The sequence below is a fragment of the Lolium rigidum genome, chromosome 6 (assembly GCF_022539505.1).
Source record: "Lolium rigidum isolate FL_2022 chromosome 6, APGP_CSIRO_Lrig_0.1, whole genome shotgun sequence".
Taxonomy (NCBI): Eukaryota; Viridiplantae; Streptophyta; class Magnoliopsida; order Poales; family Poaceae; genus Lolium; species Lolium rigidum.
The window spans coordinates 221,502,164-221,524,826 of NC_061513.1; the positions used below are offsets into that span (position 1 = coordinate 221,502,164).

The 22,663-nt window shown below is 46.0% G+C and overlaps 1 protein-coding gene across 1 annotated transcript; it reads right to left on the reverse strand.

Annotated features, from left to right (window-relative positions):
* Positions 1-11,533: 11,533 nt before the first annotated feature.
* LOC124667591 (NAC domain-containing protein 74-like) lies at positions 11,534-15,823 on the reverse strand. The gene is made up of 5 exons (XM_047204848.1): positions 15,695-15,823; positions 14,583-14,758; positions 13,892-14,169; positions 13,322-13,669; positions 11,534-12,652 (listed from the first exon to the last, which is right to left on the reverse strand). Exons 2-5 carry the CDS (start codon positions 14,746-14,748, stop codon positions 11,978-11,980), a joined length of 1,467 nt encoding a protein of 488 aa, XP_047060804.1. The 5' UTR covers positions 14,749-14,758; positions 15,695-15,823; the 3' UTR covers positions 11,534-11,977.
* Between the last annotated feature and the right edge of the window lie 6,840 nt (positions 15,824-22,663).

Consider the following 22,663-nt stretch of genomic DNA (forward strand, 5'->3'; position numbering starts at 1 on the left):
CCATGGCGAGATGGCTGGGGGTCGGATTGAGTGTCTGCCGCTTCTGATCCGTCTTCTCCGAGCGCTGCTACTGTTGCAAGTACCTGCTTTGGCTGGGCGGAGTCGACTTCAGGCTGGTCGCTGAAACCATACTCCCCTAGCTTGCGGACGAAGTCATCAGATTCCATGGACGGGGAGTCTCCGGAAATTGGGCTCAGATTACCCAAAATCGATTCTTCAGCCGGAGTCTCGCTTTCTCCGACAGCCTCCTCGCTGATCCGGAGCAGCGTTGTTTTCCGGGGCCTCGACCCGCACGGGACCAGCTCCGACTTCATGAGGGGCGGTTCCGGCGGTATGGGCCAAGAAGTGTACGAAGTGACACCTTTGCTTCTCTAACACCCGGGAGACCCGTGCGGATCCGCATTGGTCTTCCACCGTTACTTCTCGCTCGTGGGCGGATTGGGTGGGTTTTGATTTTTCCAGATCTAAGGCGGAATCTTCACTAGGAAGTTCCTGCGTCTCGGATCGGATCTTCGCGACCGCGTCCTGCTCGGCGGCGGTCGCGTCGCCGCTACTTACCGGTGGGTTTCCGTCGGAATCGACGGTTTCCCCGATGAAGATGTGTATGCCGCCAACCGGGACGATGGAGAGCTTGACGGGGTCGGTTTTAGCCGGAATCCAACACTCATCCGGAGGGACGATCGGCAGATTTCCGGCGTAAAGGACACGCCCCACGGCGATGGTGTCGTCGTAGCTTCCCATGGCGGAACCCTCCCGGTTCCGGCCTCCGGACGCCGCAGGCCCCACGGTGGGCGCCAACCGCCGTTGCCTAATCGACGGTACCTCGGAGGAGGGATCCTCACGAGGGGAGAAGAAGTAGGGGCCATAGGGCGGAGTGCACACGGGACGGTGGTACGCGAGTTACCCAGCTTCGGAACACCCGCACGATGACAGGGCCTACCGCCGCTTGTCCGGAATTATCCGGGCGCTTTCGCGTTGTTACAATGAGTTGTGGTTGTGCCTCTAGGGCTCCCGGGATCCGGCTTATAAAGGCGCACGGATCTAGGGTTTACACGGAGAGTCCTAGCCGGATTACAGATAGCCTAACTACGGTACAATATCTTGCCGTGCACGTCACGGATCCGCCTTCCATACACGTCGTCCTGGATCCGGGTTCCTCATGGGCCTCCACGGATCCGGGTTACTCCTATGTCGGTACGGATCCGGCCTGCCGATCCCGAGCCGGACTTCTTCCTTCATGATCAACGAAGAATCGGGCCGCCCGATGGGCCACATGCCTCATCACCGTCTGTGGGCCACCCGGGCTTGCCGGATCTAGGCACTGTCGATGGTACACCTATGAAGTATACCCACAACAGCCCGGGACGGCGGCCGGAGGGCAGGGGCGACGGCGGCGGCGGCGGCGGCTGGAGTCGGATGGGAGGAGGAGACACGCGCTGGGGAAAAAAGGCAGTTGCCCTAGCCCCCCCTTGCGGGTCCACTACATAACCCACGCCAACAGCGGCAGTGCCGCCCAGCCGAGGCCGGCAGTGCCGGCACCACCGGCAGTGCCGGTGTGGACACGCCGGCAGTGCCGCCGAAGCTGCCCACAGCCCAAAAACCCTCGAAAAATTGCGGAGTTTTAGAGTATGGAGATAGATATGGTTTCTTTAGGAAAGATGAGGCTTAGGATAGATACGCCAAACTGTGAGATGGTACATGATCACTCATTTTTGCAAATAAATCAAATGAAGGCCAAAAATGAGTGATTTCCCATAAACAAGGAGATGTCAAAAAGATCCAATGAAAATCCAAACAACTCCAACTCTTCACGAAGAAGAGTGTGGTGGCCTAGGCCACCATATATGAGTGTTATGGTATGGCACCGCGAAGATATATCTAGGGTCCAAACCAATACTCATCAATTAAGCTCACATATCAACTTATGATATAACGAGAATGAAATCTTTAATGTTGGCATTATGGGGGGAGGGATAGCTCAATAATTTAAACCGCACTCCCCCTATTTCCATGCCCACATCTAAACCAAATAAAGTTTTGAGATGAAGGTGTGTTTGCAAGATGGTCAAGCTATACTCCTTGAATCAATGATATTTAGCTCATTCCTCAAATAAGAGAACCTTGCTTCATCAAGAGGCTTCGTGAATATATCGGCAAGTTGATCTTTGGTTGGAACATAGATGAGCTCAATATCACCACGGGCAACATGATCCCTAATGAAATGATTCCGGATCTCAATATGCTTCGTTCTTGAATGTTGCACCGGATTATAGGCAATCTTGATGGCACTTTCATTGTCACATAATAGAGGCACTTTGTCACAAATGACACCGTATTCCTTTAAAGTTTGCCTCATCCATAACAATTGAGTGCATCCACTTGCGGCGGCAACATATTCGGCTTCGGCGGTGGAGAGAGATATACAATTTTGCTTCTTAGAAGACCAGCACACCAAGGACCTACCAAGGAATTGGCAAGCCCCGGAAGTTGATTTCCTATCATCCTTGTCACCCGCCCAATCCGCATCGGTATACCCATTGAGAATAAAACTTGAACCTTTGGGGTACCAAATACCATATCTCGGGGTATCAACCAAATATCGAAAGATTCTTTTGAGAGCCATCATGTGGCTCTCTTTAGGAGAAGCTTGATACCTTGCACACACACCAACACTCAACACTATGTCCGGTCTAGATGCACAAAGGTAAAGCAAGGATCCAATCATGGAGCGATATACCTTTTGATCCACTTATTTACCATTGGGATCTAGTGCAAGATGACATTTAGTAACCATAGGAGTGGCCACACCCTTCATCTCGGTCATCTTGAACCGCTTGAGCATGTCTTGGAGATATTTTGCTTGGTTGATGAAGGTTCCTTCCCTCAATTGCTTGATCTCAAAACCAAGGAAGAACTTCATCTCTCCCATCATAGACATCTCAAACCTATCGGTCATAAGCTTTGAGAATTCATCATTGAAAGCTTTGTTAGTAGATCCAAATATAATATCATCAACATATAATTGGCAAACGAAAAGCTCCCCATTGACCCTCTTAGTAAAAAGAGTGGGGTCGATTAGCCCAACATCAAACCCACGGTCTACCAACAATTCCTTAAGGTGCTCGTACCAAGCTCTAGGAGCTTGTTTGAGACCATAAAGTGCTTTATCAAGCTTGTAGACATGGTTAGGGAAGTTGAGATCCTCGAACCAAGGACCATTAAGAAAAGCACTTTTCACATCCATTTGTTGTAACTTAAAGTTATGATGCGAAGCATAAGCAAGAAGGATACGGATGGACTCAAGACGAGCCACGGGAGCATAGGTTTCTCCAAAGTCAATACCCTCAACTTGAGAGAACCCTTGAGCCACCAATCTTGCCTTGTTCCTCACAACATTTCCAAACTCATCTTGCTTGTTCTTGAAAATCCATTTAGTGCCTATAACATTGCGGCACTCCTTAGGCTTCTTTACTAAGGTCCACACTTTGTTGCGCTTGAAGTTGTTGAGTTCTTCATGCATAGCTTCCAACCAATCCGAATCTTCAAGGGCTTCAAATACTTTCTTGGGTTCCACTAAGGAGATATAAGCATGATGATGGCTAAAGTTCGCCAATTGCCTTCTTGTGGAAACCTTTTCCCTTACATCACCAAGAACCTTGTCATGAGTGTGTCCACGAAGCTCGAGGTTCCTTTCTCTTCTAGCTAGACGACGGGCCTCGATCTCCTCCTTGGTCTTTCTAGGCCTTGGAGGTGTCACTTGATCAACTTGATCATTTGGGTCCCCGTCTTGACCTTGAACTTGAGCTTCCTCAATTGCTTGGGGTTGCTCAATCTCATGTGCTTCACCTTGAACAATGTTCGGAGAAGGGCAAGAGTTGATTGGATCCTCATTGGAGCCATTATGAGTGATTGATTGATCTTGACCTTGATCTTGTCCTTGATCTTGCACATAAGAGGGAGAGTCTTGTTCTTGTTCTTGGGTTGGTGCATCACTTGCTTCACTAGGTAAGGTTTGTTGATGTTGAGAAGATGAGGGCTCCACCGTGGTAGAGCATAGTTCTTCCCGAGACGCCACACCGTGTCCCTCAATGGGGCGGAAAAATCCCACACCCATTCTTACTATGGCATCTTGAGGTATTTCATCACCCGCACATACATCAACTTGCCCCACTTGGGAGCCATCATTTTCTTCGAACTTCACACTACAAGATTCAATGATAATCCCGGAGGATACATCAAAGATTCTATAAGTGTGAGATTCGGCACCGTAACCAACAAATATACCCTCCAAAGCTTTAGGAGCGAATTTAGATAAACGAACTCCTTTGATTTTGTAGAAACACTTACACCCGAAAACCTTGAAGTATGAGATATTAGGCTTGTTCCCGGTGAGTATTTCATATGGAGTCTTGTTCAAGCCCTTGCGGAGATAGAGCCGGTTGGAGGAGTGACAAGCGGTGGAGATGGCTTCGGCCCAAAAGTTATAGCGGGATTTATACTCCGCCATCATAGACCTTGCCATATCCATAAGAGTCCGGTTCTTCCTCTCCGCAACACCATTTTGTTGAGGGGTGTAAGCAGCGGAATATTGATGACGAATCCCCTCATCACTAAGAAAATCATTGAGTGTGTAGTTCTTGAACTCGGAGCCGTTGTCACTTCTTATTGCCATAATGAGAAGGTTGTGTTGGCGTTGCACCTCGGTAGCAAAGTCAATGAATATTTGTTGAGTCTCATCTTTCATCTTGAGAAAGTAGACCCAAGTGTATCTTGAGTAGTCATCGACAATCACCAAGCAATGTTTCTTCGCACCAAGACTTGCATGAGTAACGGGACCAAAGAGATCCACATGAAGGAGCTCCAAGATCCTCTTGGAAGAGATAATGGTCTTGCTTGGATGCGGAGAGTCATGCATTTTGCCTTCAACACAAGCCCTACAAACACGATCTTTGGCAAAAGACACATTTTCCATTAGTCCCACAATATGGTTCCCCTTGTGAAGACTTTGCAAAGTTCTCATGTTGACATGGGCTAGGCGGCGATGCCACAACCAACCCACGTCCGCCTTTCCGAATAGGCACATCGCACTTGACGTGGTGGTCCCCGAAAAGTCCACCACATACAAGTTGTGTTCGCGATACCCAACGAATGCGACTTTTAGAGTCTTGCTCCACAAGAGGACCACAATATCATTATCAATAAAGACGGCGAAACCCATCTTGCCAAGGGCGGAAACGGAAAGCAAATTGTAACCAAGGGTTTTGACAAGCATGACATCCACAAGAGTAATGTTGTGTGCAACCACAACCTTGCCAAAACACAATACCTCGGATGTAGAATTATCGCCAAAGGAGACGGTGATATCATTAATGTTAGGCCTCAACTCCTTGACGAGGTTCTTGCCGCCGGTCATATGACTTGTACATCCACTATCAAGTACCCATTTTGAACCTCCGGCGGCATAGTCCTACATGAGATCAATTCTAGGATTTAGGTACCCATTTCGCAATGGGTCCTCTTTTGTTAGCAACAAGGGTCTTTGGAACCCAAATAGACCAAGCAACATAACCATCATATGGGCCAACATATTTAGCATAAACATCACCATAATAATCTTTAAATAAAACATAGTGAGGGTTAGCAATTCCCGCATCATCATCATTCATGGTTTTGCCCTTGGAGGCTTCACCATTAGTGACTTCTTTCTTCTTTTCTTGTGCGGGCTTGGCCTTTTGCTTGTTTGCCTTCTTTGCCTTGGCATTAAAACCAAGGCCCTCCTTCCCATTGTTTGATCTTTGCTTACTCAAAAGATCATCCAAAGAAAGTTTACTTTGGGGAGAGGAGGCCTTAGCAAGTTCATCCTTCAACCTAGCATTTTCCTCAACAATGTTTGCATGATCACATAGAGGAGTAGAGGAACTAGGCACATCATATGTAGCAAGCCTAATTTGAAGTTGCTCAAACGACTTGGATAGGAGAGTGTATTCACTCTTCAAAGCTTTGTGAGCTTTGTCTAGTTCATCTAGATCCTTCACAAGTTTCTCATGATCAACCCCAAATTGGGCCTTTTCCTTTGTAAACACTTTATTCTTAGCCCTAGCAAGATCTCTAGCTTTAGTGAGCTTGTTAATTTTATCTTGAGGCTCTTCAATATTTTCTAACCTCTCTTCAAGAGAAGCTATGGTTTCTTGACATTCCTCAAGAGCATTTTTAAGAGCATGGATTTCGAGAGAGTCTTCTCTCTCTATTTGACCCTTTTTCTCAAGCATAGCACTTTGTTGAGCTAAACGAATCATGAGGTTTGAAACATGCTTTTTAGTGTTACCTTGTAGGTTGAGAATGAAATCATCAAAATCTAGCATTTCTTGTTTCACTTTTAGACTAGCATCATCAACCCCTAGTTCACTAGATATGTTAGGAATAGAGGGGTTGGGAGATGATACCTCGGAGGATTTAGCCATGAGGCAACTTTCTTCCTCCACAAGGATGACCTCATTGGGGGATTCACTTGGTGATGAAGAGTTAGTGGAGAGGGAGGCAAGAGCGACCAATCCATTTGAGGATGCATCTTCTTCATCATCAACATCATCATCTCCGGAGGTATACTCTTCTTGAGTTGATAGCACGATGGATGTGTCCAAGGAGGACCTTGCCATGAAGCAATGTGCATTCTTGATAGGAGGGTTCTCATTGGGAGATTCAAAGAGAGATGAAGAGGGTATGTTGGTGGTGACGATGGCGGCCAATTCCTTTGAGCTTTCTTCATCTTCATCACCACTAGAACTTTCAACTTCATCGGATGAATATTCTTCCCTTGTTACTAGCACAACTCTTGAGGGCCTCTTGCCCTTCTTGGTCTTGTTGTTGTAGAACTTCTTGTTGGGGGCTTTTGAATACTTGCCCTTGGTGTCCTTGCTCTTGTCCTTGGGAATGAGCCTTCCATTATGAAGCTCTCTATTTTCATAGGGGCATTCGGCAATGAAGTGGCGCTTGTCATCACAATTGTAGCAAGATCTTGTCTTTGGACCAAAGCTAGTGAAACCACTTTTGTTGTTCCTCTTGATGTTGTCTTCCTTGGCCTTGGAGGGATCAACCCAAAAGGATTTTGCATGGAAGGCCATGTGATCATGGTAGTGGAATTGCAAATCTTCCGGATAGGACATACTCCACGATGCCCTATAAGATTCTTGAGGAATCACTTCTTCACCGGGGTTGACCACCAAGGCAAGGTTTGCACCTTTTGCCATCCCAAGAGCACGATTGCGAGAATCATGAGAGGTTTCCTCAAGCACCTTGAGAGCTTGCATCTCGTGCACGACTTGTTGAGAGGTGAGAGAGGAATAGCATTCCCTTCCCACAAGAGTCTTGACATCAATGGGAGCAAATGGCATCATGCATTCAATGTACTTCTCCTTGATCCAAGAGTCATTGATGTGGGTGGCACCAATAAGCCGGAAGGCATCGGCAACCGTGACAAGTCTTCCATACATGAGTTCATGATCTTCATCCGGTAGCCTCAAGAATCCTTCGGCTTTATTCTTAAGAGCATTATACTTGTTCCTCCTTGTGCTCTCACTTCCAATGCAACTAGCGGCCAATCCGTCCCAAGCTTCCTTGGCGGTGGTGTAGTTCCGGACACGATGCAATTCCGGAGTCCCCACACTAGTTTGAATCATGTGAAGGGCGGTGTTGTTGAGTTGACTATCAATTGCTTCTCTTCTAGTCAACTTGTCGGGGTTGTATGGCTTGAAGCCCTCCAAGATGATTCTCCATAGTTCATTGGAAGCACTACAAACATGAGAGCGGAACTCAAATTGCCAAGTATCGAAATTATCAACGGAAAACTTAGGTGGGTCGCCCGAATGTTTAAATGGGGATGGGGAACCGGTATATCGGGAGATAGGAAAGGTGGAGCTACTCGATTGTAGCTTTCACCTCCACTAGTTCCCCTAGGAGATGCACTTGTAGATTTGATAGTGTTTAAGTTGTCACCTTCCACGGGTTTGGTAGATGAGGGTAAGTCCGAAGCCTCTCCATCATCTAACGCACCCGTGTCTTTTACCTCTACACTAGGGGCCTTGGGTAGGGCCGGAGCCAAAAGCTCGGCAATCATCTTTTTCATGCTTTCCATTTGGGCTTCCATGGAGGACTTCAATGAATTGAAGTCTTCCACGGAGACCGTCTGGGCGGCCCCTACCGAGGGCACCTCGTCCGGCATACTCTTAGGCGGTTAAGCCCGAAATAAGAGCCGAGGCTCGATACCAATTGAAAGGATCGTATGCCGCACCTAGAGGGGGGGTGAATAGGTGCTAACCAATTTTTAGTTCTTTTTCAATTTAGGCTTGACACAAAAGGTAAATTCTCTAGATATGCAACTAAGTGAATTTACCTATATGACAAGGATATCAACTAAGCAAGATAAAGCTACGCAATAGTAGATAGAGTGGGATAGAGGTAACCAAGAGTGAAGCACGCGATGACACGGAGATGATTCCCGTAGTTCCCTTCCTTTGCAAGAAGGTACGTCTACGTTTGGAGGAGTGTGGTTGCTACGCAAGCCAAACCAACGAGCCACGAAGGCTTCACTCGGATCTCCCGTGAGCAACGCCACGAAGGCCTAGCCCACTTCCACTAAGGGATTTCCTCGAGGCGGAAACCGGGCCTTTACAAAGTTCTTGGGGCACACATCCACAACCAAATTGGAGGCTCCCAAATCTGTAACAACACAACAAATCAACAAGCATACATCAACATCAACAACTAGGGATCCAAAGAGGAACACTAGCAAGGGGGCCCTCAAGCATAAGAGGGGGAAATGAAGAACGCTTCGGTGAGGATGTAGATCGGGGTCTTCTCCTTCGATTCTCCAAAGCACAAGTGATTTGGTTGGTTGAGGGAGGAGATCTGGCGATTTTGGTGTTCTTGGTGGCTCAGCAATGGAGGATGAAGTTCTTAGGGTTTGAGCAACCTTCCAAGGTAAGTGAAGGGGCGTATATATACCCCACCTACTTTTCTGCCCGTTGGAGGAGAAACGCCGGCGGTGCCGGCCTTGAGACGCCGGCGGTGCCGGCCACTTTTCACGATGCGCAGATCGACGGATAGGCCGGCGGTGCCGGGCCAAAGATGCCGGCGGTGCCGGAGTGTACACACCGGCGAGTGCCGGCCCGGAGTTGCCGGCAGTGCCGGCCACGGCCAGGAGACAGCTTCTTCCTTCTTTTCTTTTCTTCCTTTTTGAGTGGGTCGAGATTTTCCGTGGTATCTTTTCCATAACTGTAAACCACTTAGCACACGGTTAAATTGTCACCGGTGTTGTTAACAAACACACAAAACTCAGAGATCATGAAATGTTCTTTCACCATGGTCACATCCTCGTGCGCGTCCTCGTCCTCGTCGCCGTCCTCGTCCGCGTCCTCCTGGTCGTTCTCTTCTTCTTCGGCGGCGATCTCGCGCTCGAAGTAGTCTACGTCGACGAGGTAGGCAGCGCGGCGCGCGTCGAACTCCCACGTTCCGAAGGAAATCCAGTTGTAGGAGTTTAGCGCGTACGCCGGATCCTCCCGCAGATCCGGCGGCAAGATCGCTCGTCGGCGGCGCACCTCGTCCCGCCGCTCTCGGCCCTCGCGCGGCACGGGGGGGACCGGCACGCGCCGCGAGTTCAGGTACCAGCCCCCTCCCGGCAAGTTCGCGTCCGGCCATGGTACCGGCCGGTTTTCCTCCCATAGCTGCCGCGCGAGGTCAACGCGGACGTACCGACCGACCCGTGCCTTCTTGCCGGAACGCGGGCCGCTAGCCTCCTGGTCGTTCTTCGTCTTCCGGAACGGCCAGCATTTCTTTCCCATGGCGTCGGTGTGGTGGATACTTTTGGATTTGGCAATGGTTTTGGTCGGGGAAATGGGCGCCGGCAGCGTCCCTTTAAGAGGCTCCGACGCCATCTCGCCTTCAATGGCCTGCCAGTGCAACGCCTACTAGCTGCGCACGCTCGCGGAAGCCGAGGCACGCCATTAACGCGGCCCTGCAAAGGCTGCAGCGCGCCGCCCGAAAGTAATGCCGCGGAAGACGAAGCAGTTGTGCCGCTGCCAGGCGGGCCCGTGTGAGGACCGAGCGGACACTTTGCGCGTCCGCGCACCGTCCGCAGATACGCAAACCTGGCGCATATTTGGGCCAGGTTTGCGTCTCCGCGGACGGCCCGGTCACTTTGCGTCGCCCCGCTGGAGGTGGTGCCAGACGCATTTCCGGTCACGGCGGACACAAACGGTCGCTCAGCGTCCGTTTGCGTCGCGCCGCTGGAGATGCCCTTAGCAATCCAAGGGGCACTGCTACTGTTGCCAGTTATCCTAGATGCTGTTAGACTTGGTGGTGGTGTAAAAGTCCCACTAATGGCAGCACGGCAGGCCGGTTTCTACACCGGCAACGTTACAACATAGAACTCACCTTGGTAATAGAAGCAGGACATATCAAAGCATGATTTATAGACATTTTTTAGATGAACCATTGAAGGATAGCAACTCACGCTCAGCCATGCATGCAACAAAACGTTCAGTCAAAAGTGCGGTAAATAGTAATTTCCAAACACCTTGAAGGTTTTGCCAAAACTAAGAAATACTATGGTATCAAGAAATTAAAGTGTTCCTTCCCGAAGCACTAAAATACTTTGGTTTTGTAATACTTCGGTTTCAGAAAAAACTTTACTACCGAACTAGGCCTAAACCAAATATTTCGATGTGAATTAGACATTTTTTTTACAGGAAAAAATCATTCTAATACTGCTATCTATGCATGATGACATTATGTTTAAAAAACGGCTTTGGAAAACCTGTTACGTGTTGTCAATGTACATTTGGAGCGTGCAAATTCAAAACTTAATTTCGGAGCTCCAAAATTTTCAGAAAAATAGCTGCATGTATTTGACAATGTACATTTGGAGCGTGCAAATTTCACCTTGTATTTTAGGCTCAGAAAAATGACAAGTCTGACAAATTTTAGAAGTTCGAAATTTTGCACTGTTCACCACACAGATCTGCACTTTTGTCTTTTTCTGAGCCTAAATTATAAGGTATTTCATATTAAAAAGAATATTAGGCAACTTACTACGTGAGCACATGTAGGACTAGCTGAATTTGAAGTGGTATTAGAGAAAGTACTATTTGACATGTTAACCAGGCATGAACCGAAATGTTCACATGATATATTGCCATTTTTCATGCCTGGTTAGTTCACCATGAAAAATATGCATAGCGTAAGGATTGCGTAAGGATTGGAAAAATGCAGGAGTGAAAGTATTACAATCACGTCGTCCCCAATCCTACCCAGATTTCACTGCAATTTGATTCATAATTCTGAAAGGTGACATACAAGTCAAACGGCCACACAAGTAATTGATCAACCATCAGGACTTCCTATCAAAGTCTGTCACACGAAAGCCTAGGAATATCACATTTTAGACGTGTTTTGGTTGGTGTCACGGGTTATTCTCTCAAGCATCATATACTCAGCTGTGCCAAAATTTGTCACAAGCGTATGACTAGCAACGTCAGCCTTGAACCGAACAGGTCGTCAATTCGGATGAGAATAATAGCAAATCCATATTTGAATTGATGGTGACTATTAATCGCTAATTTACATCCTGAGTTCATTTTCAAACAGAAAAATGACTCCCAAGCTATTAAACATGGTTCAAGGTTACAAATCTAACATGTAATACTCCCGTTTCTTTTTTTTTTCTTTTTTTCTATTTTGCACTCATCACTCACCATAATAGCTAGCCACACAGTGAGTCGATCAAGAAGAAAGAACTTCCTATATACAGCACCATCATACAAGGGGATCAATGTTCTGCACCACCAATGAGCAACTATCTCCAGAAGGCAAGCACCCCAGCCGCATACTCGATTGCTCATCCACTTCAATCACAGTGCTGACTGTCAAGATCACAGTGAGTAGATGGTCATGACTAAAACCTAGGATGCTTCTGACCCCTCTACTACAGAATGATCCCAGCACCTCGGTGACGTCCATGATGCAGTATTGCTGCGGCAACTCCAACCATGCAAACAGCAATGAGTATATTCAGTCCAACTGCTGAACATCCTCTAAATGCCCTTCCAACGCCCCTGAGAAATCCTTGGTTGTTGTCATTGCTGCTTGACTTTCCTGCATCAGACTGCTCGATAGAAGTAATACCACGCACATGTTTCCTCTGGTGCTTGACATTAGTCATGAGATCAAGATGACCGTTGTTGTCAACAAACTTGACAGTCTGGTTGATAGATTCAGAGCTGGTCATTACCATCCTGTTAAGTGCGCGCTGAGCTTTAGACCTGCGTTGTGGAGTGCTATCTGCAGGTGCTTTTCCATCACGCATTCGTAATGTAATTCCATTATCCGAAGGCTCATTATTTTCCAGAGGTAACTGAAGCTCTTCCATCTGAAATCCATCAGCAAAGTTGTTCGGCAGAGTAAAGGGCTCTGCCGCCGTAAAGTATGTTTGCTCAGCAAAAACAGCTGCCTGCTCAGCATGCCATGAATTGAAGTCATCAGTACCAGGATACAACATGGCGTGAATATCATCTGGCAACAGGAAATCCGTATCATCTACCCCAATCTGGTTAGGACTGGCATAGTCTGGTTCCATCTTTAAAGCCATAGCCCCAATGTTCTGTAAATTCAGCAAGGAAAACATATGCAATGAGTTAGCATGCAGGAACTAAAAAATCCAGTCAGCATAGTAGCATGTTCAGTGCAACAGAAAACATAGATCATCATTTGCACTAAGATATGCCCATAACTCTTAGAATCATTCTTAATAGTATTACTATCACAGGAGAGCATAAATGTAACTGAGGTCTAGCTTCGCGGTGATGACCAGTCAAGGTACGGGGCTAATTCAGCAATCTAAGCACACGCGCTAGTTTACAGGAATTGAAGAGATATTTACACCAGGTTCTGAACAGGTCATAATAATACTGGCTAGTTTTAACTTTATTTTACATGGTTTACAGATTTTTCCAATTCCCTGAAAATAGTAAATAACACTACAAAACAAGTTTTTTTGCAAATAACAGAAATATTAACTGTGCATAAACCCATTTATATTGAAGTTTTATATTTGCTATTTGGTATCAACATCTTGGCAAAGTTCTGCAGTAGATAAAAATGTTATGAATAAGCTTCGTTGGCTTGCAAGTCTACCCAATAGTTTATTGTATATGCCTTAGCACTTTCCTTGAAAAGGAATTGCACACCCTAGAACCTCATAACAGAGGTACTGGTTAAATTTATTTTAGTCACTGCAAGTGAGTGGTAATACTGAGTGATAATAACATACCGATGACTCAGCAATTTGTTCATCCGGAGATGGTCCAGCAGAAACTGAATCCACTACAGTGGTAAGGGACGGATCAAAGGAAGTATCAATCAGTTCCTCCAGCCATTCCTGTATTCCATCGTCACCATCTGGAGTTGTTATCTGAGCAGCAGTATCTAAAGTAGCAACATCACTTGGTCGTTCAGCACCAACAACTGAAGAAGCAGCAGCATCTTGTTGTTCAACACTGACAGCTGATGTAGCAGCAACATTTGATTGTTGTGGATGATGATTATTGTTGCCCACCACGTTTCCGTTCTCTGATGTCCAGTCAGTTCTTTGAGTAACTTTACAGAGAACAAAAGTGTCCTGAAGAATAAAGAAAAACGACATTAGCATGCTGAATTTCAAGCTTGGGATTTTTTTACAATGAAAACAATCTCCTATAACACGACATGTAGAGTGCACATTAAATTTGGCAATATGTGTAGAAGATGAAGCAAAATATATATCTATCTCTCATATGCCATTTCAAAATATTGTACTGTTACAAAACCTCAAACATTGGTACAATGTCCGTTAGTACAATACCTTCATATCAGGGCAGGCTTGGCATTCATTCTCATCTATGTAGTATTCATGCATAATCCACTCAGTACGTTTGCCAGTGGGAGGCCGGCCTTCATGGAAAACTAAAGTTTTCTTTGTACCTATGGTCCGCTTATCCACCTTAATGGCCCGGTCTTTTCCAGTAGACTTCCAGTACCCAGCAACCGTTGCCCTATTTGAGCGGGCACCATTGGGATACTTCCTGTCTCGAGCAGCAAAGAAATGCCACTTGTTATCCTGAGTTGGAACATTGCACTTCCCTGTAGCGTGGAATATCGTCGGAGGATTAGATACGATTAGGATTTGAAGAACACAGCTGATATAATCTAGAAGAACATATCATATACTGGACAAAGAGAATATCGAAAAATATACATCATTAGCAATCAACTGTAAAATTATTTGACAAGACACAACAGTATTAACTATGAGCCACTAGCACTGGTGAAAGAAAGAAATATGTCGCACTTTTCAGTTACAAATGTCTAGTTATAGTCCTATGTACCAGGTTATAATGATTATGTGACCTCAGACAGAGGGCTCAATTTGGGAAAAGGAAGAAAGACAAATAAAATATGAATGAGAGCCAAAAGCCGCTAGCCTTTTTCTCCTCTATATATTTTTCTATAGACCTAGACAACCACAGGCTAGTGTGGAAACATGTGGGACTTACCAGGCAAATCCCATGGTTCATGCTTGTATATATCCACCTCAGGTATAATGTCATATTCGATTTTCTGACCGAGCACTTTCTTTTTGAGGTAGTGAGAAACGAGTTCAGCGTCTTTGGGATGAAATCCAAACCCTGGTGGCAGGGCCATGTCACGTAGAGTTTCCATTTTGCAAGATCTGTGCAAGAACAGCAGAACACAAATATGATTAGCGCGGCGATTGTTAACAGAGAGTAGAAAATTTAGGTCTGCGCAAATGCATGAAACTAATAATCTTACAAGTGGAACCTAATTTCGCAATGGACATCTGAACATCACTCAAGCATTACTATTGTCTAGCAGGCCACCCTAAGAAAGATAATGACATGTAGCAGGTTTGAAAGAAGCCAAGTGCATGGATCTCACTCATGGAACCGCTTTCGGCGTGTAATGTGAGATAACGTTGACCAGCGGGGGAATGATCCCTCCCTTGTCTATATGTTGTTAGATAGGATGAGACTCTCAGGACAGCAGGATGTTGTTAGCAAAGCGGTAAACCACAGGATGAAAACGGAGGCAGTATTTGCCCTCTTTGCTTCACTGGCCTAACACGGTAACACTTTGCAGGCGGTGATTACAAGTTGAAGCCAAGAATCCATAAACGTTTTGCAAGTCCTATAGGTAATATTTGAGGCCAGTAGTAGTAGTAATTAAGAAAACATGTGCCGAAGTAAGTAAACAAAGTAAACGCCCCAAATGGGGGATCTGTTACCACCGCAACGAGCTGGCAATCGATCCCCGCTTGCTCAGCTCCTCACGGACACCACTGTGCCCCTCGAATCCCCACTTGCCGGTGGCGTTGATCGAAGCTAGGAGCCGAGATTTAGCGGGAGGGAGAGCCGAATCGAGCTCCGCGTGCCTACACGAATGGGAACTTGGAAATAATAATAATCTACCCTAATCGTAGGGCCAGAGGTCCAGGTGCACCCAAAATTACTAGCGCAGCGCGAGCTTCTAGGGCCGCAGCGAAATCGCCGCGCCGAGAAACCCAAGGAACCCCAAGGAACCAAGAGCGAAACGCGAAGAGCGGGGGAATCGATGAGAAATTGGTCGCCGAGGAAGGGGATTTGCTCACCTCTGTAGCGGAGCGGAGAGCGGAGCCGCGGAGTCGCCCGGCCGATCGATCGGAGGTGGGGGAGAGGTAGCACCAGGGGGGCGGGAGGCGGAGCCGGGGCTAATTCGCCATGAGGGGGCGAGGACGGGAGGCGGCCGGCGGAGATGGATGGTCGTGGAGGCGGGCGGCGGAGGCGGAGCGGTCGAGGCGGTCGCGGTCGCAGGAAGTGGTCAAGTCCTTCTCAGGGGCGGCTGGCTGGTGGGCGGCGCGGTGTCTGTCTCTTGTATCCTGCTAGCGGAATGCGAGGGCGCGGCGCGTGAGGTGAGACGTGGTGTGCGAGTGCGAGGAGGAAGGTGCGCGGAAGCGGGCGTTGTGGCGTGCGGCGCTGTGTGCGCACGCGTTTTTATAAACCGAACATAACCGGGTGAGGTGACGACGATGGTGTGGCTTCCTTAACGCGGGCGTCCTCGCTCCCTCCCGGTCAAGCCGTCGGATGCGCCGATTCGCTCACCACTGGCGCCGGTGCGTTGGCGGTGGGGCCGCACGCCACGTGGGGCACTTGCCTTGCTGCCCAAGCTCCGCCATCCTACGGCACTAGGGCACTGGGAGCTGCTGGCGTAGGCTCACCGGTGGGTGGGGCCTCAGCTTGTCGAGTGCCAGCTCGCAGACCTCTGCTCCACACCTCCGTGCATTCCGGTCTCTGTGTTTCGTCTACAACTTGACAACAAAGTATGACACGCTCCTCCACTATCATCCACCCCTCTTGGCTTACTCATCTGTGCATCAACATCGAGGATCTTATTGTCAATATGATCGAGCTTAGGCCTCTCGAGCCACTCTTAGGCTTAAAACAAATCGAGTAGTATATGTTAGGCTATCGTGTGTCCTACTCCTGCGTGGATGAACAACGCGGATGTTATGTCGATAGTAGCTTGATTCCAAGCCTCCGAGCCCAACATCAACTCACATATGTCGACCTATTTAGGACCAACAATACTTTATTATTCCTAGTTCAAATTTGGGTGTCGACTAATCAACAAATTACTTTTGGGTTTAGAATACTGATCAAAGTAGAGAAGTCCGTGCGCTGCACAAATTCAGGGAAGAGCGGCCAAATTAAATACCAAGTGTATTCCATTGGTGGGATTGCAAAGTGGAAAAATATATAAATGAAAATCTAGGTCCGCTGGTCTATGATGGACGAGGAGATAAGGAGTGGTGCACAGTATAGGATGAGCTAGTCCACTCGTTAATCTACCTAGCTCCTGAGATTTTTATCATGTGGCTTTGTAAGTTGTTTCTTCTCTTCTCGGTTTATCTTGTTGGCCATAAGTGATTATTTTGACTTGAGTTGACTTGGTCTTTGCCATGAGGATGCCATATACTACCTCTATCGCAAAGTTTAAGGCTTATATTATTTTTAGAAACTTAAACTATGTCAAGTTTGATTAAGCTTTTACCAAAAAATTATTAACATGTAAAATATAAATTAATATCAATAAATAGATAATAAAAAATATTTTCGTATGGTATCTGTAAAATGTTATATTTGTTAATAGATTGTTCTAAAAATTTAATAAACTATACTTGGTTTGATTTTTCAAAAATAATATAAACCTTAACCTTTGGGATGTAGGTAGTACAGTATAACATGTTGGACTTAGTCATCATGGGTGGAATAAGTTTATCCCAACATTAATTCTACGAACTACGAAATGTGGACAGATGTAGAGGCACACAAAGGGCATACGTACACGCTATCATACACGTCTTAAGGCTTCGCTAATGGTCATCATGATCGGTTGTTGGAAAAGTAGATTAGTAGGAATCTATAACATAGGCAGTGGAGGAAGCCAGGACTTTGAATTTGTCGTTGTCTGCACGATGCATGCTCAGTGATAGTACGTAGAAACATGAACCTATCGAGCCATCTTATCTTAGCAAAAAGAACTAATCGATTATTTCGGTCCCAGGATCATGAAACTATATATGGATCAATGTCGATCTGTGGCCTTGATATTGAAAAGGCCAAATCAAGAACATTGACTTGTCTTAAACACGAAACCGGTCAAATCCAAAACCTTGCTCATACTTCCACACATAATCGAAAACCCTAAACTGCAGCATGCATGCTTTAAACATTCATTAGTTGATCGTACACCAATATGAGTGTCATATCCTTGACTATCGCCTAAACTGCAAGTTTTCTACACTCCCACTTCATCCCAAATTACCTTGCGTTTGAAGTTTAATTGAAGTAAGACATTGTAAAACTTGACTAAGTACTCCATGCGTTCTGTAATTGTTGTCCACGACAAGAATTATGAAACAGAGAGAGTATATAGGAATAAATATTAATATTTACAATATGAAATGTATATACTATGAAAATTTATGATTTTAATTATATAGTATAGATGTTGATCTTTTAAATGTTTGGTCAAACTTTGAAAAAAAATTACTTTGACTAAACTCAGAAAAAATTGTAATTTAGAAGGAGAGAGTAGCCTAGACATGTGAAAGTCAAGTTTGACTTATATATTCATATTAATATATTATGGCTTGTGCTTCCATAGACCAAAATATTTTCCTAAGTCAAACACAAGAACGGCTGAGATTAAATAATATATGTTCGTGATTATGGGTAGAATGGATGAGATTAAACGATACCACGATACTCCTTCGAGGATTTACAGTGACTTAAGATTTGGGAGTCTATGAAAGCTCAAGCCATATGTTATATGTAATCAATGCTCATAAAATTCACATGAAGTATAGTAGATATTTCAGTTCAGTATTGAATAACATTGGATCCACGTTTGTACAAAGACAAGGAACAAGGATAGCTGTGAAAGATTACCCTAGTTTCAACTAAGGTTTTTTTTTTCTCGTTCTAGAAAAAATACCAGTGGGTACCGGTATTACCGGCTACCGAAAATATCGGATATATTGGTCCAAATACCATTCAAGATTCTTCAAATAAAATTTAAAATTTATCCAAAATTCTTCAAATTTGAGTAATTTATAAAAAGATTGGTAAATGTTGGACATTATTTACTTATACCGGTAGGTACCGATATAACAGGTTACGCGCGAGATTTCGGAAATATCGGTTGAGAAAAAAAAAACTGGTCTCAACCATATAAACTATTACTTACTTGTGATAACATCTTATATTATAGGATGGAGCGGAGCACAATGTAAAAATACGAATGGTCACTAGTAGAAAAAGAGGCTTCCGTCCACCCCCCATTAGTCCCGGAAATATTCGAACCGCGACTAAAGGGGGCTTTAGTCGCGGTTCGGGAGGCGACCCGCGACTAATGCTCCATCCGCGACGAAAGGGTATCCCTTTAGTCGCGGTTGGTAACACCAACCGGGACTAAAGGGCTATGGAGGGATGCGGCCGGCGGAAAAACCTTTAGTCGCGGTTGGGGACACCAACCGGCAACCGCGACTAAAGGTTTTTCCGAGTTTTTTTACTCCCACGCACCCTGCACCCCCCCCTCCCGTGGATCGCCTTTTTTTGGTTTGTAAAATACAAAAGAAAATGATAGAAATTTCAAAAAAAAATTGTTTTCAGATTCTTGTATGTTATGCAACCTACTATTCGGAGAAATTAAGAAATTCGAATTTCCACTTTTTTTGCAAAAAAAGTTTAAAAAATGGTAAAACCGCAATAACTTTTGCATACGACGTCGGAAAAATGGTTTACCCGGTTAGCCAATTTTTAGATTCTCAAAATTCCAAATGGAAATACAAAAGCAGGAAGATTTTAGTTTTTTCTATAAATTATGGATTTTATATTTTTTTAAATTTTTTAAAACCTAAAATTAATAATTTCATTCTGCATAAAGATTACTATCATTTTTACCCAATTTTTTGATTTTCAAATTTTTAGATTTTAGGTTTGGCAAAAAAAATTAATTAATTAATAAAATTAAAAATAATACAAATTAAAAAGTTAATGTTTATTTATTTATTCAATATTATTATTACATCATTACTTTTGTTTATTAAAAGAATTATTTGAAATTCAAACAATAAAGAAATGTGACATCGATCAACATGTTAATAGGATTGATATGATACTACTATCACATACATGCGCGTGAAGCACTTGGATGCGGAACGGAATGGAACTCGGAAGTTAAGCGTCTTAGAGGTGGAGTAGTGGGAGGATGGGTGACCGAGCGGGAAGTTTGACCACGAGTAAGTAATTTGACTAGAGATAAGTGTAGTTAGAGATAGAGACTAAGCTATGCAAATAACTGAAATAAGAGAAATTCTAAAAAAAAAAAGAAAAAAAAACGGAGCGAAAAAATTAGAAATGCAAATGAATTAAAAAAATAACGAAATAGCCTTTAGTTCCGGTTGGGGACACCAACCGCGACTAAAGGTCCTTCGCCCAGGCGCACGGTAGCCGCCCACGTGGACGGGCCTTTAGTCGCGGTTCGTAAGCAACCGCGACAAAAGAGAGGGGCTTTAGTCGCGCTTAATTGGTCGCGGTTGCGCAACCGCGACTAATGGCAGTTGCGAACCGCGACTAAAGGCTATTTTTCTACCAGTGGGTGAACCGAAACCTGACTGGAAGAATGGTACTACTCCCTCCGTTCATAAAAAGATATCGGAGATTTATCTAAATTCGAAAATATCTTTACACTAAAGTTTATCTAGATACATTTAAATTTATATAAACTTTACATAACCCACCGTGATGGGGAGGCAGAAGAGCTTGTCCGTTGCTTCCACCTGATAGCTCTTGTGGCCTTGTGGGTACACCAGAACAAAAGGTGGGAAAGAGATGGAAGAGAGCCGTGTGTGGAAAAGTAGCTGCACCGGGAGCTGAAAAATGCCAAATCCTCCACTTCGTTCGTTCACACAAGCTCTGTTTGCTTCCCCTCGTATTGTTCTTGCTATAAACTTTTCTTGAAACGAAAATGTAAAATATGTGTGTTCTATTATGGCCCCACTCTGCTAATCTCAGATTGCTTTGTGACAAGGATATTTGACTTGTAAATTAGCTAACCTGATCTTTCCGGCTCTAGGATGCTTGATTGTTTTATCAAGATAAAATACTGGGTCCGGCACTCCATCATGCTGTGATTATTTCCTGCGTGCTGACGCTGAACAGCTCAAGTCTCTTTCAGGACAAGGACTATAGGTGGCAGGAGCGGAACGCTTGACGTTTTACCCTTGTTTTGGCGCGGCCATTACAACATTTTTGGATGATCTAGTTTGGGACAACGGGACTCTTCGGTACTCTATCTCTAGTCGCATCCCTCAAACCGTTCGGGTCGGAATGATAGTTTGGGGGACGAGTTTTATTCGTGACGCGTTTGGGGACGTCGCTCCCCAGCCGCGTCCCCGAAACAAAATCTCCAATCAGAAATTCAAATAGTTTGCATTCAAAAGAGATCGTTTCCGCTGAAGTTGTCGCGATCAGAGTAGCGACGATCAAATACTGGGCGCGCGATCATATTACAGGCCGACGCAAGAATTAGAAGAAGGGGAAGGGGTTGGGCGACGCCAACGCCGACGGTGCATCCTGAGTCGATGTAGGCCCGTCGATGATGATGAACTCGTTGTGATCTGCCCGGTGTGCATGCTCCGTCGCTGACGTCGAGGTAGAGGCCAACGCAGGTGTAGTAGCAGATGTTGTATGCCGGCTCTTGCTCCGGGGTTGGGGTTGCTGCCGCTGCCTGGGTCGTCGCCATTTTGGCTTCGATGTAGTCAAGGATCTGGCCTTTGAAGAAGTTGTGCGCTGCCCGCGTCCGGGGAGACATTCCTTCTGTCGACGCTCTCAGCAGGGACATGTCGTCCCTGCGTTCTTCAGCTCCACCGACTCCCGGAATGTACGCCGGCACCGACGTACTCCATGGGCTCGCGTTGGTGGCAGCGATACACCTGGCCAGCGCATGCTGGTGCGCGCACCGCCAACGCCTTCTTCTCCAGCTGCGCCGCCCTTCGTCCTTTCCGCTCCGCCGTCGACATCTTTCAGCGCAGACAGTCTTGATGCCACTGATCATCGGTTCAGCCTTTCGGCTTATTCTTCGGAGCCGGCGCCTTCCGCGGCTTCGCGAAGGGCGCCTTCGCCCCTTTCGTCTCATTGCCCGGCGGCTTCTTGGCTGCTTTCTTGGCCATTTTTTGGGGGGCAGTCGGCGGCGCCATGGATAGGGAGAGGGTAGCGGCGGCGGGAGGAACAGCGTAGCGATGGCGGGAGGGAGAAATGAATCAGCGGGATAGGTCAAATGTGTTGGGATGGCAGAAATGCGCGGCGGGAAAGGCGCGATGTGGCGGGAGAGGCGCGATGTGGCGGGAGAGGCGCGATTTGGCGGGAGAGGGGGACGAATTTTTCCTGTGCCGCTGATGCGTCGGTCCCGCCACTCCCCGCCTCGCTTTTCGGTGTGTCCTGCGTCCCCGGAGCGACCCCTATGTAGCGAGGACGGGCTCGGGGCGTCGGACACCGTATCGGGCCGCGCCGGACAAAAAACGGGTTTGGGGAACGCGGCTGGGAACGTTTTTTTGTCCGACGCTCCCCAAATCCCGTTGGGGGACGGTTTGGGGGACGCGACTGGAGATGCTCTAAGTTCTTGAGATTATCTCTCCAACTTGAGCATTTCTTCGGATGCTTCTACTTACCTATCATCTTACACTAGTTGAGTCGTGCGTTGTCACGGAAAAACAAGACATAGAGGGCCCTCCAAGTATGGGTTACTTATAGTTTTCGAACATTCAAACATATACAATACAGTATTAAACACTATACACCCGCAGTTTTCCCTCTTCCTAACCCTCGAAGGATCAACAATATTTTGTTGATACTAAATTGATTATAAAACTGCAACAATCCTAACCCAGATAAGATAACCCCACAAAACGAGTATTCCCTTCATTCTTAGTCATCGGAAGGGAGAGTATATGCTTAACAAATAAAAACATTGTCCATAGAAATAGAAATGTGAAAATAGTACAAGAAAGTACTGCCCT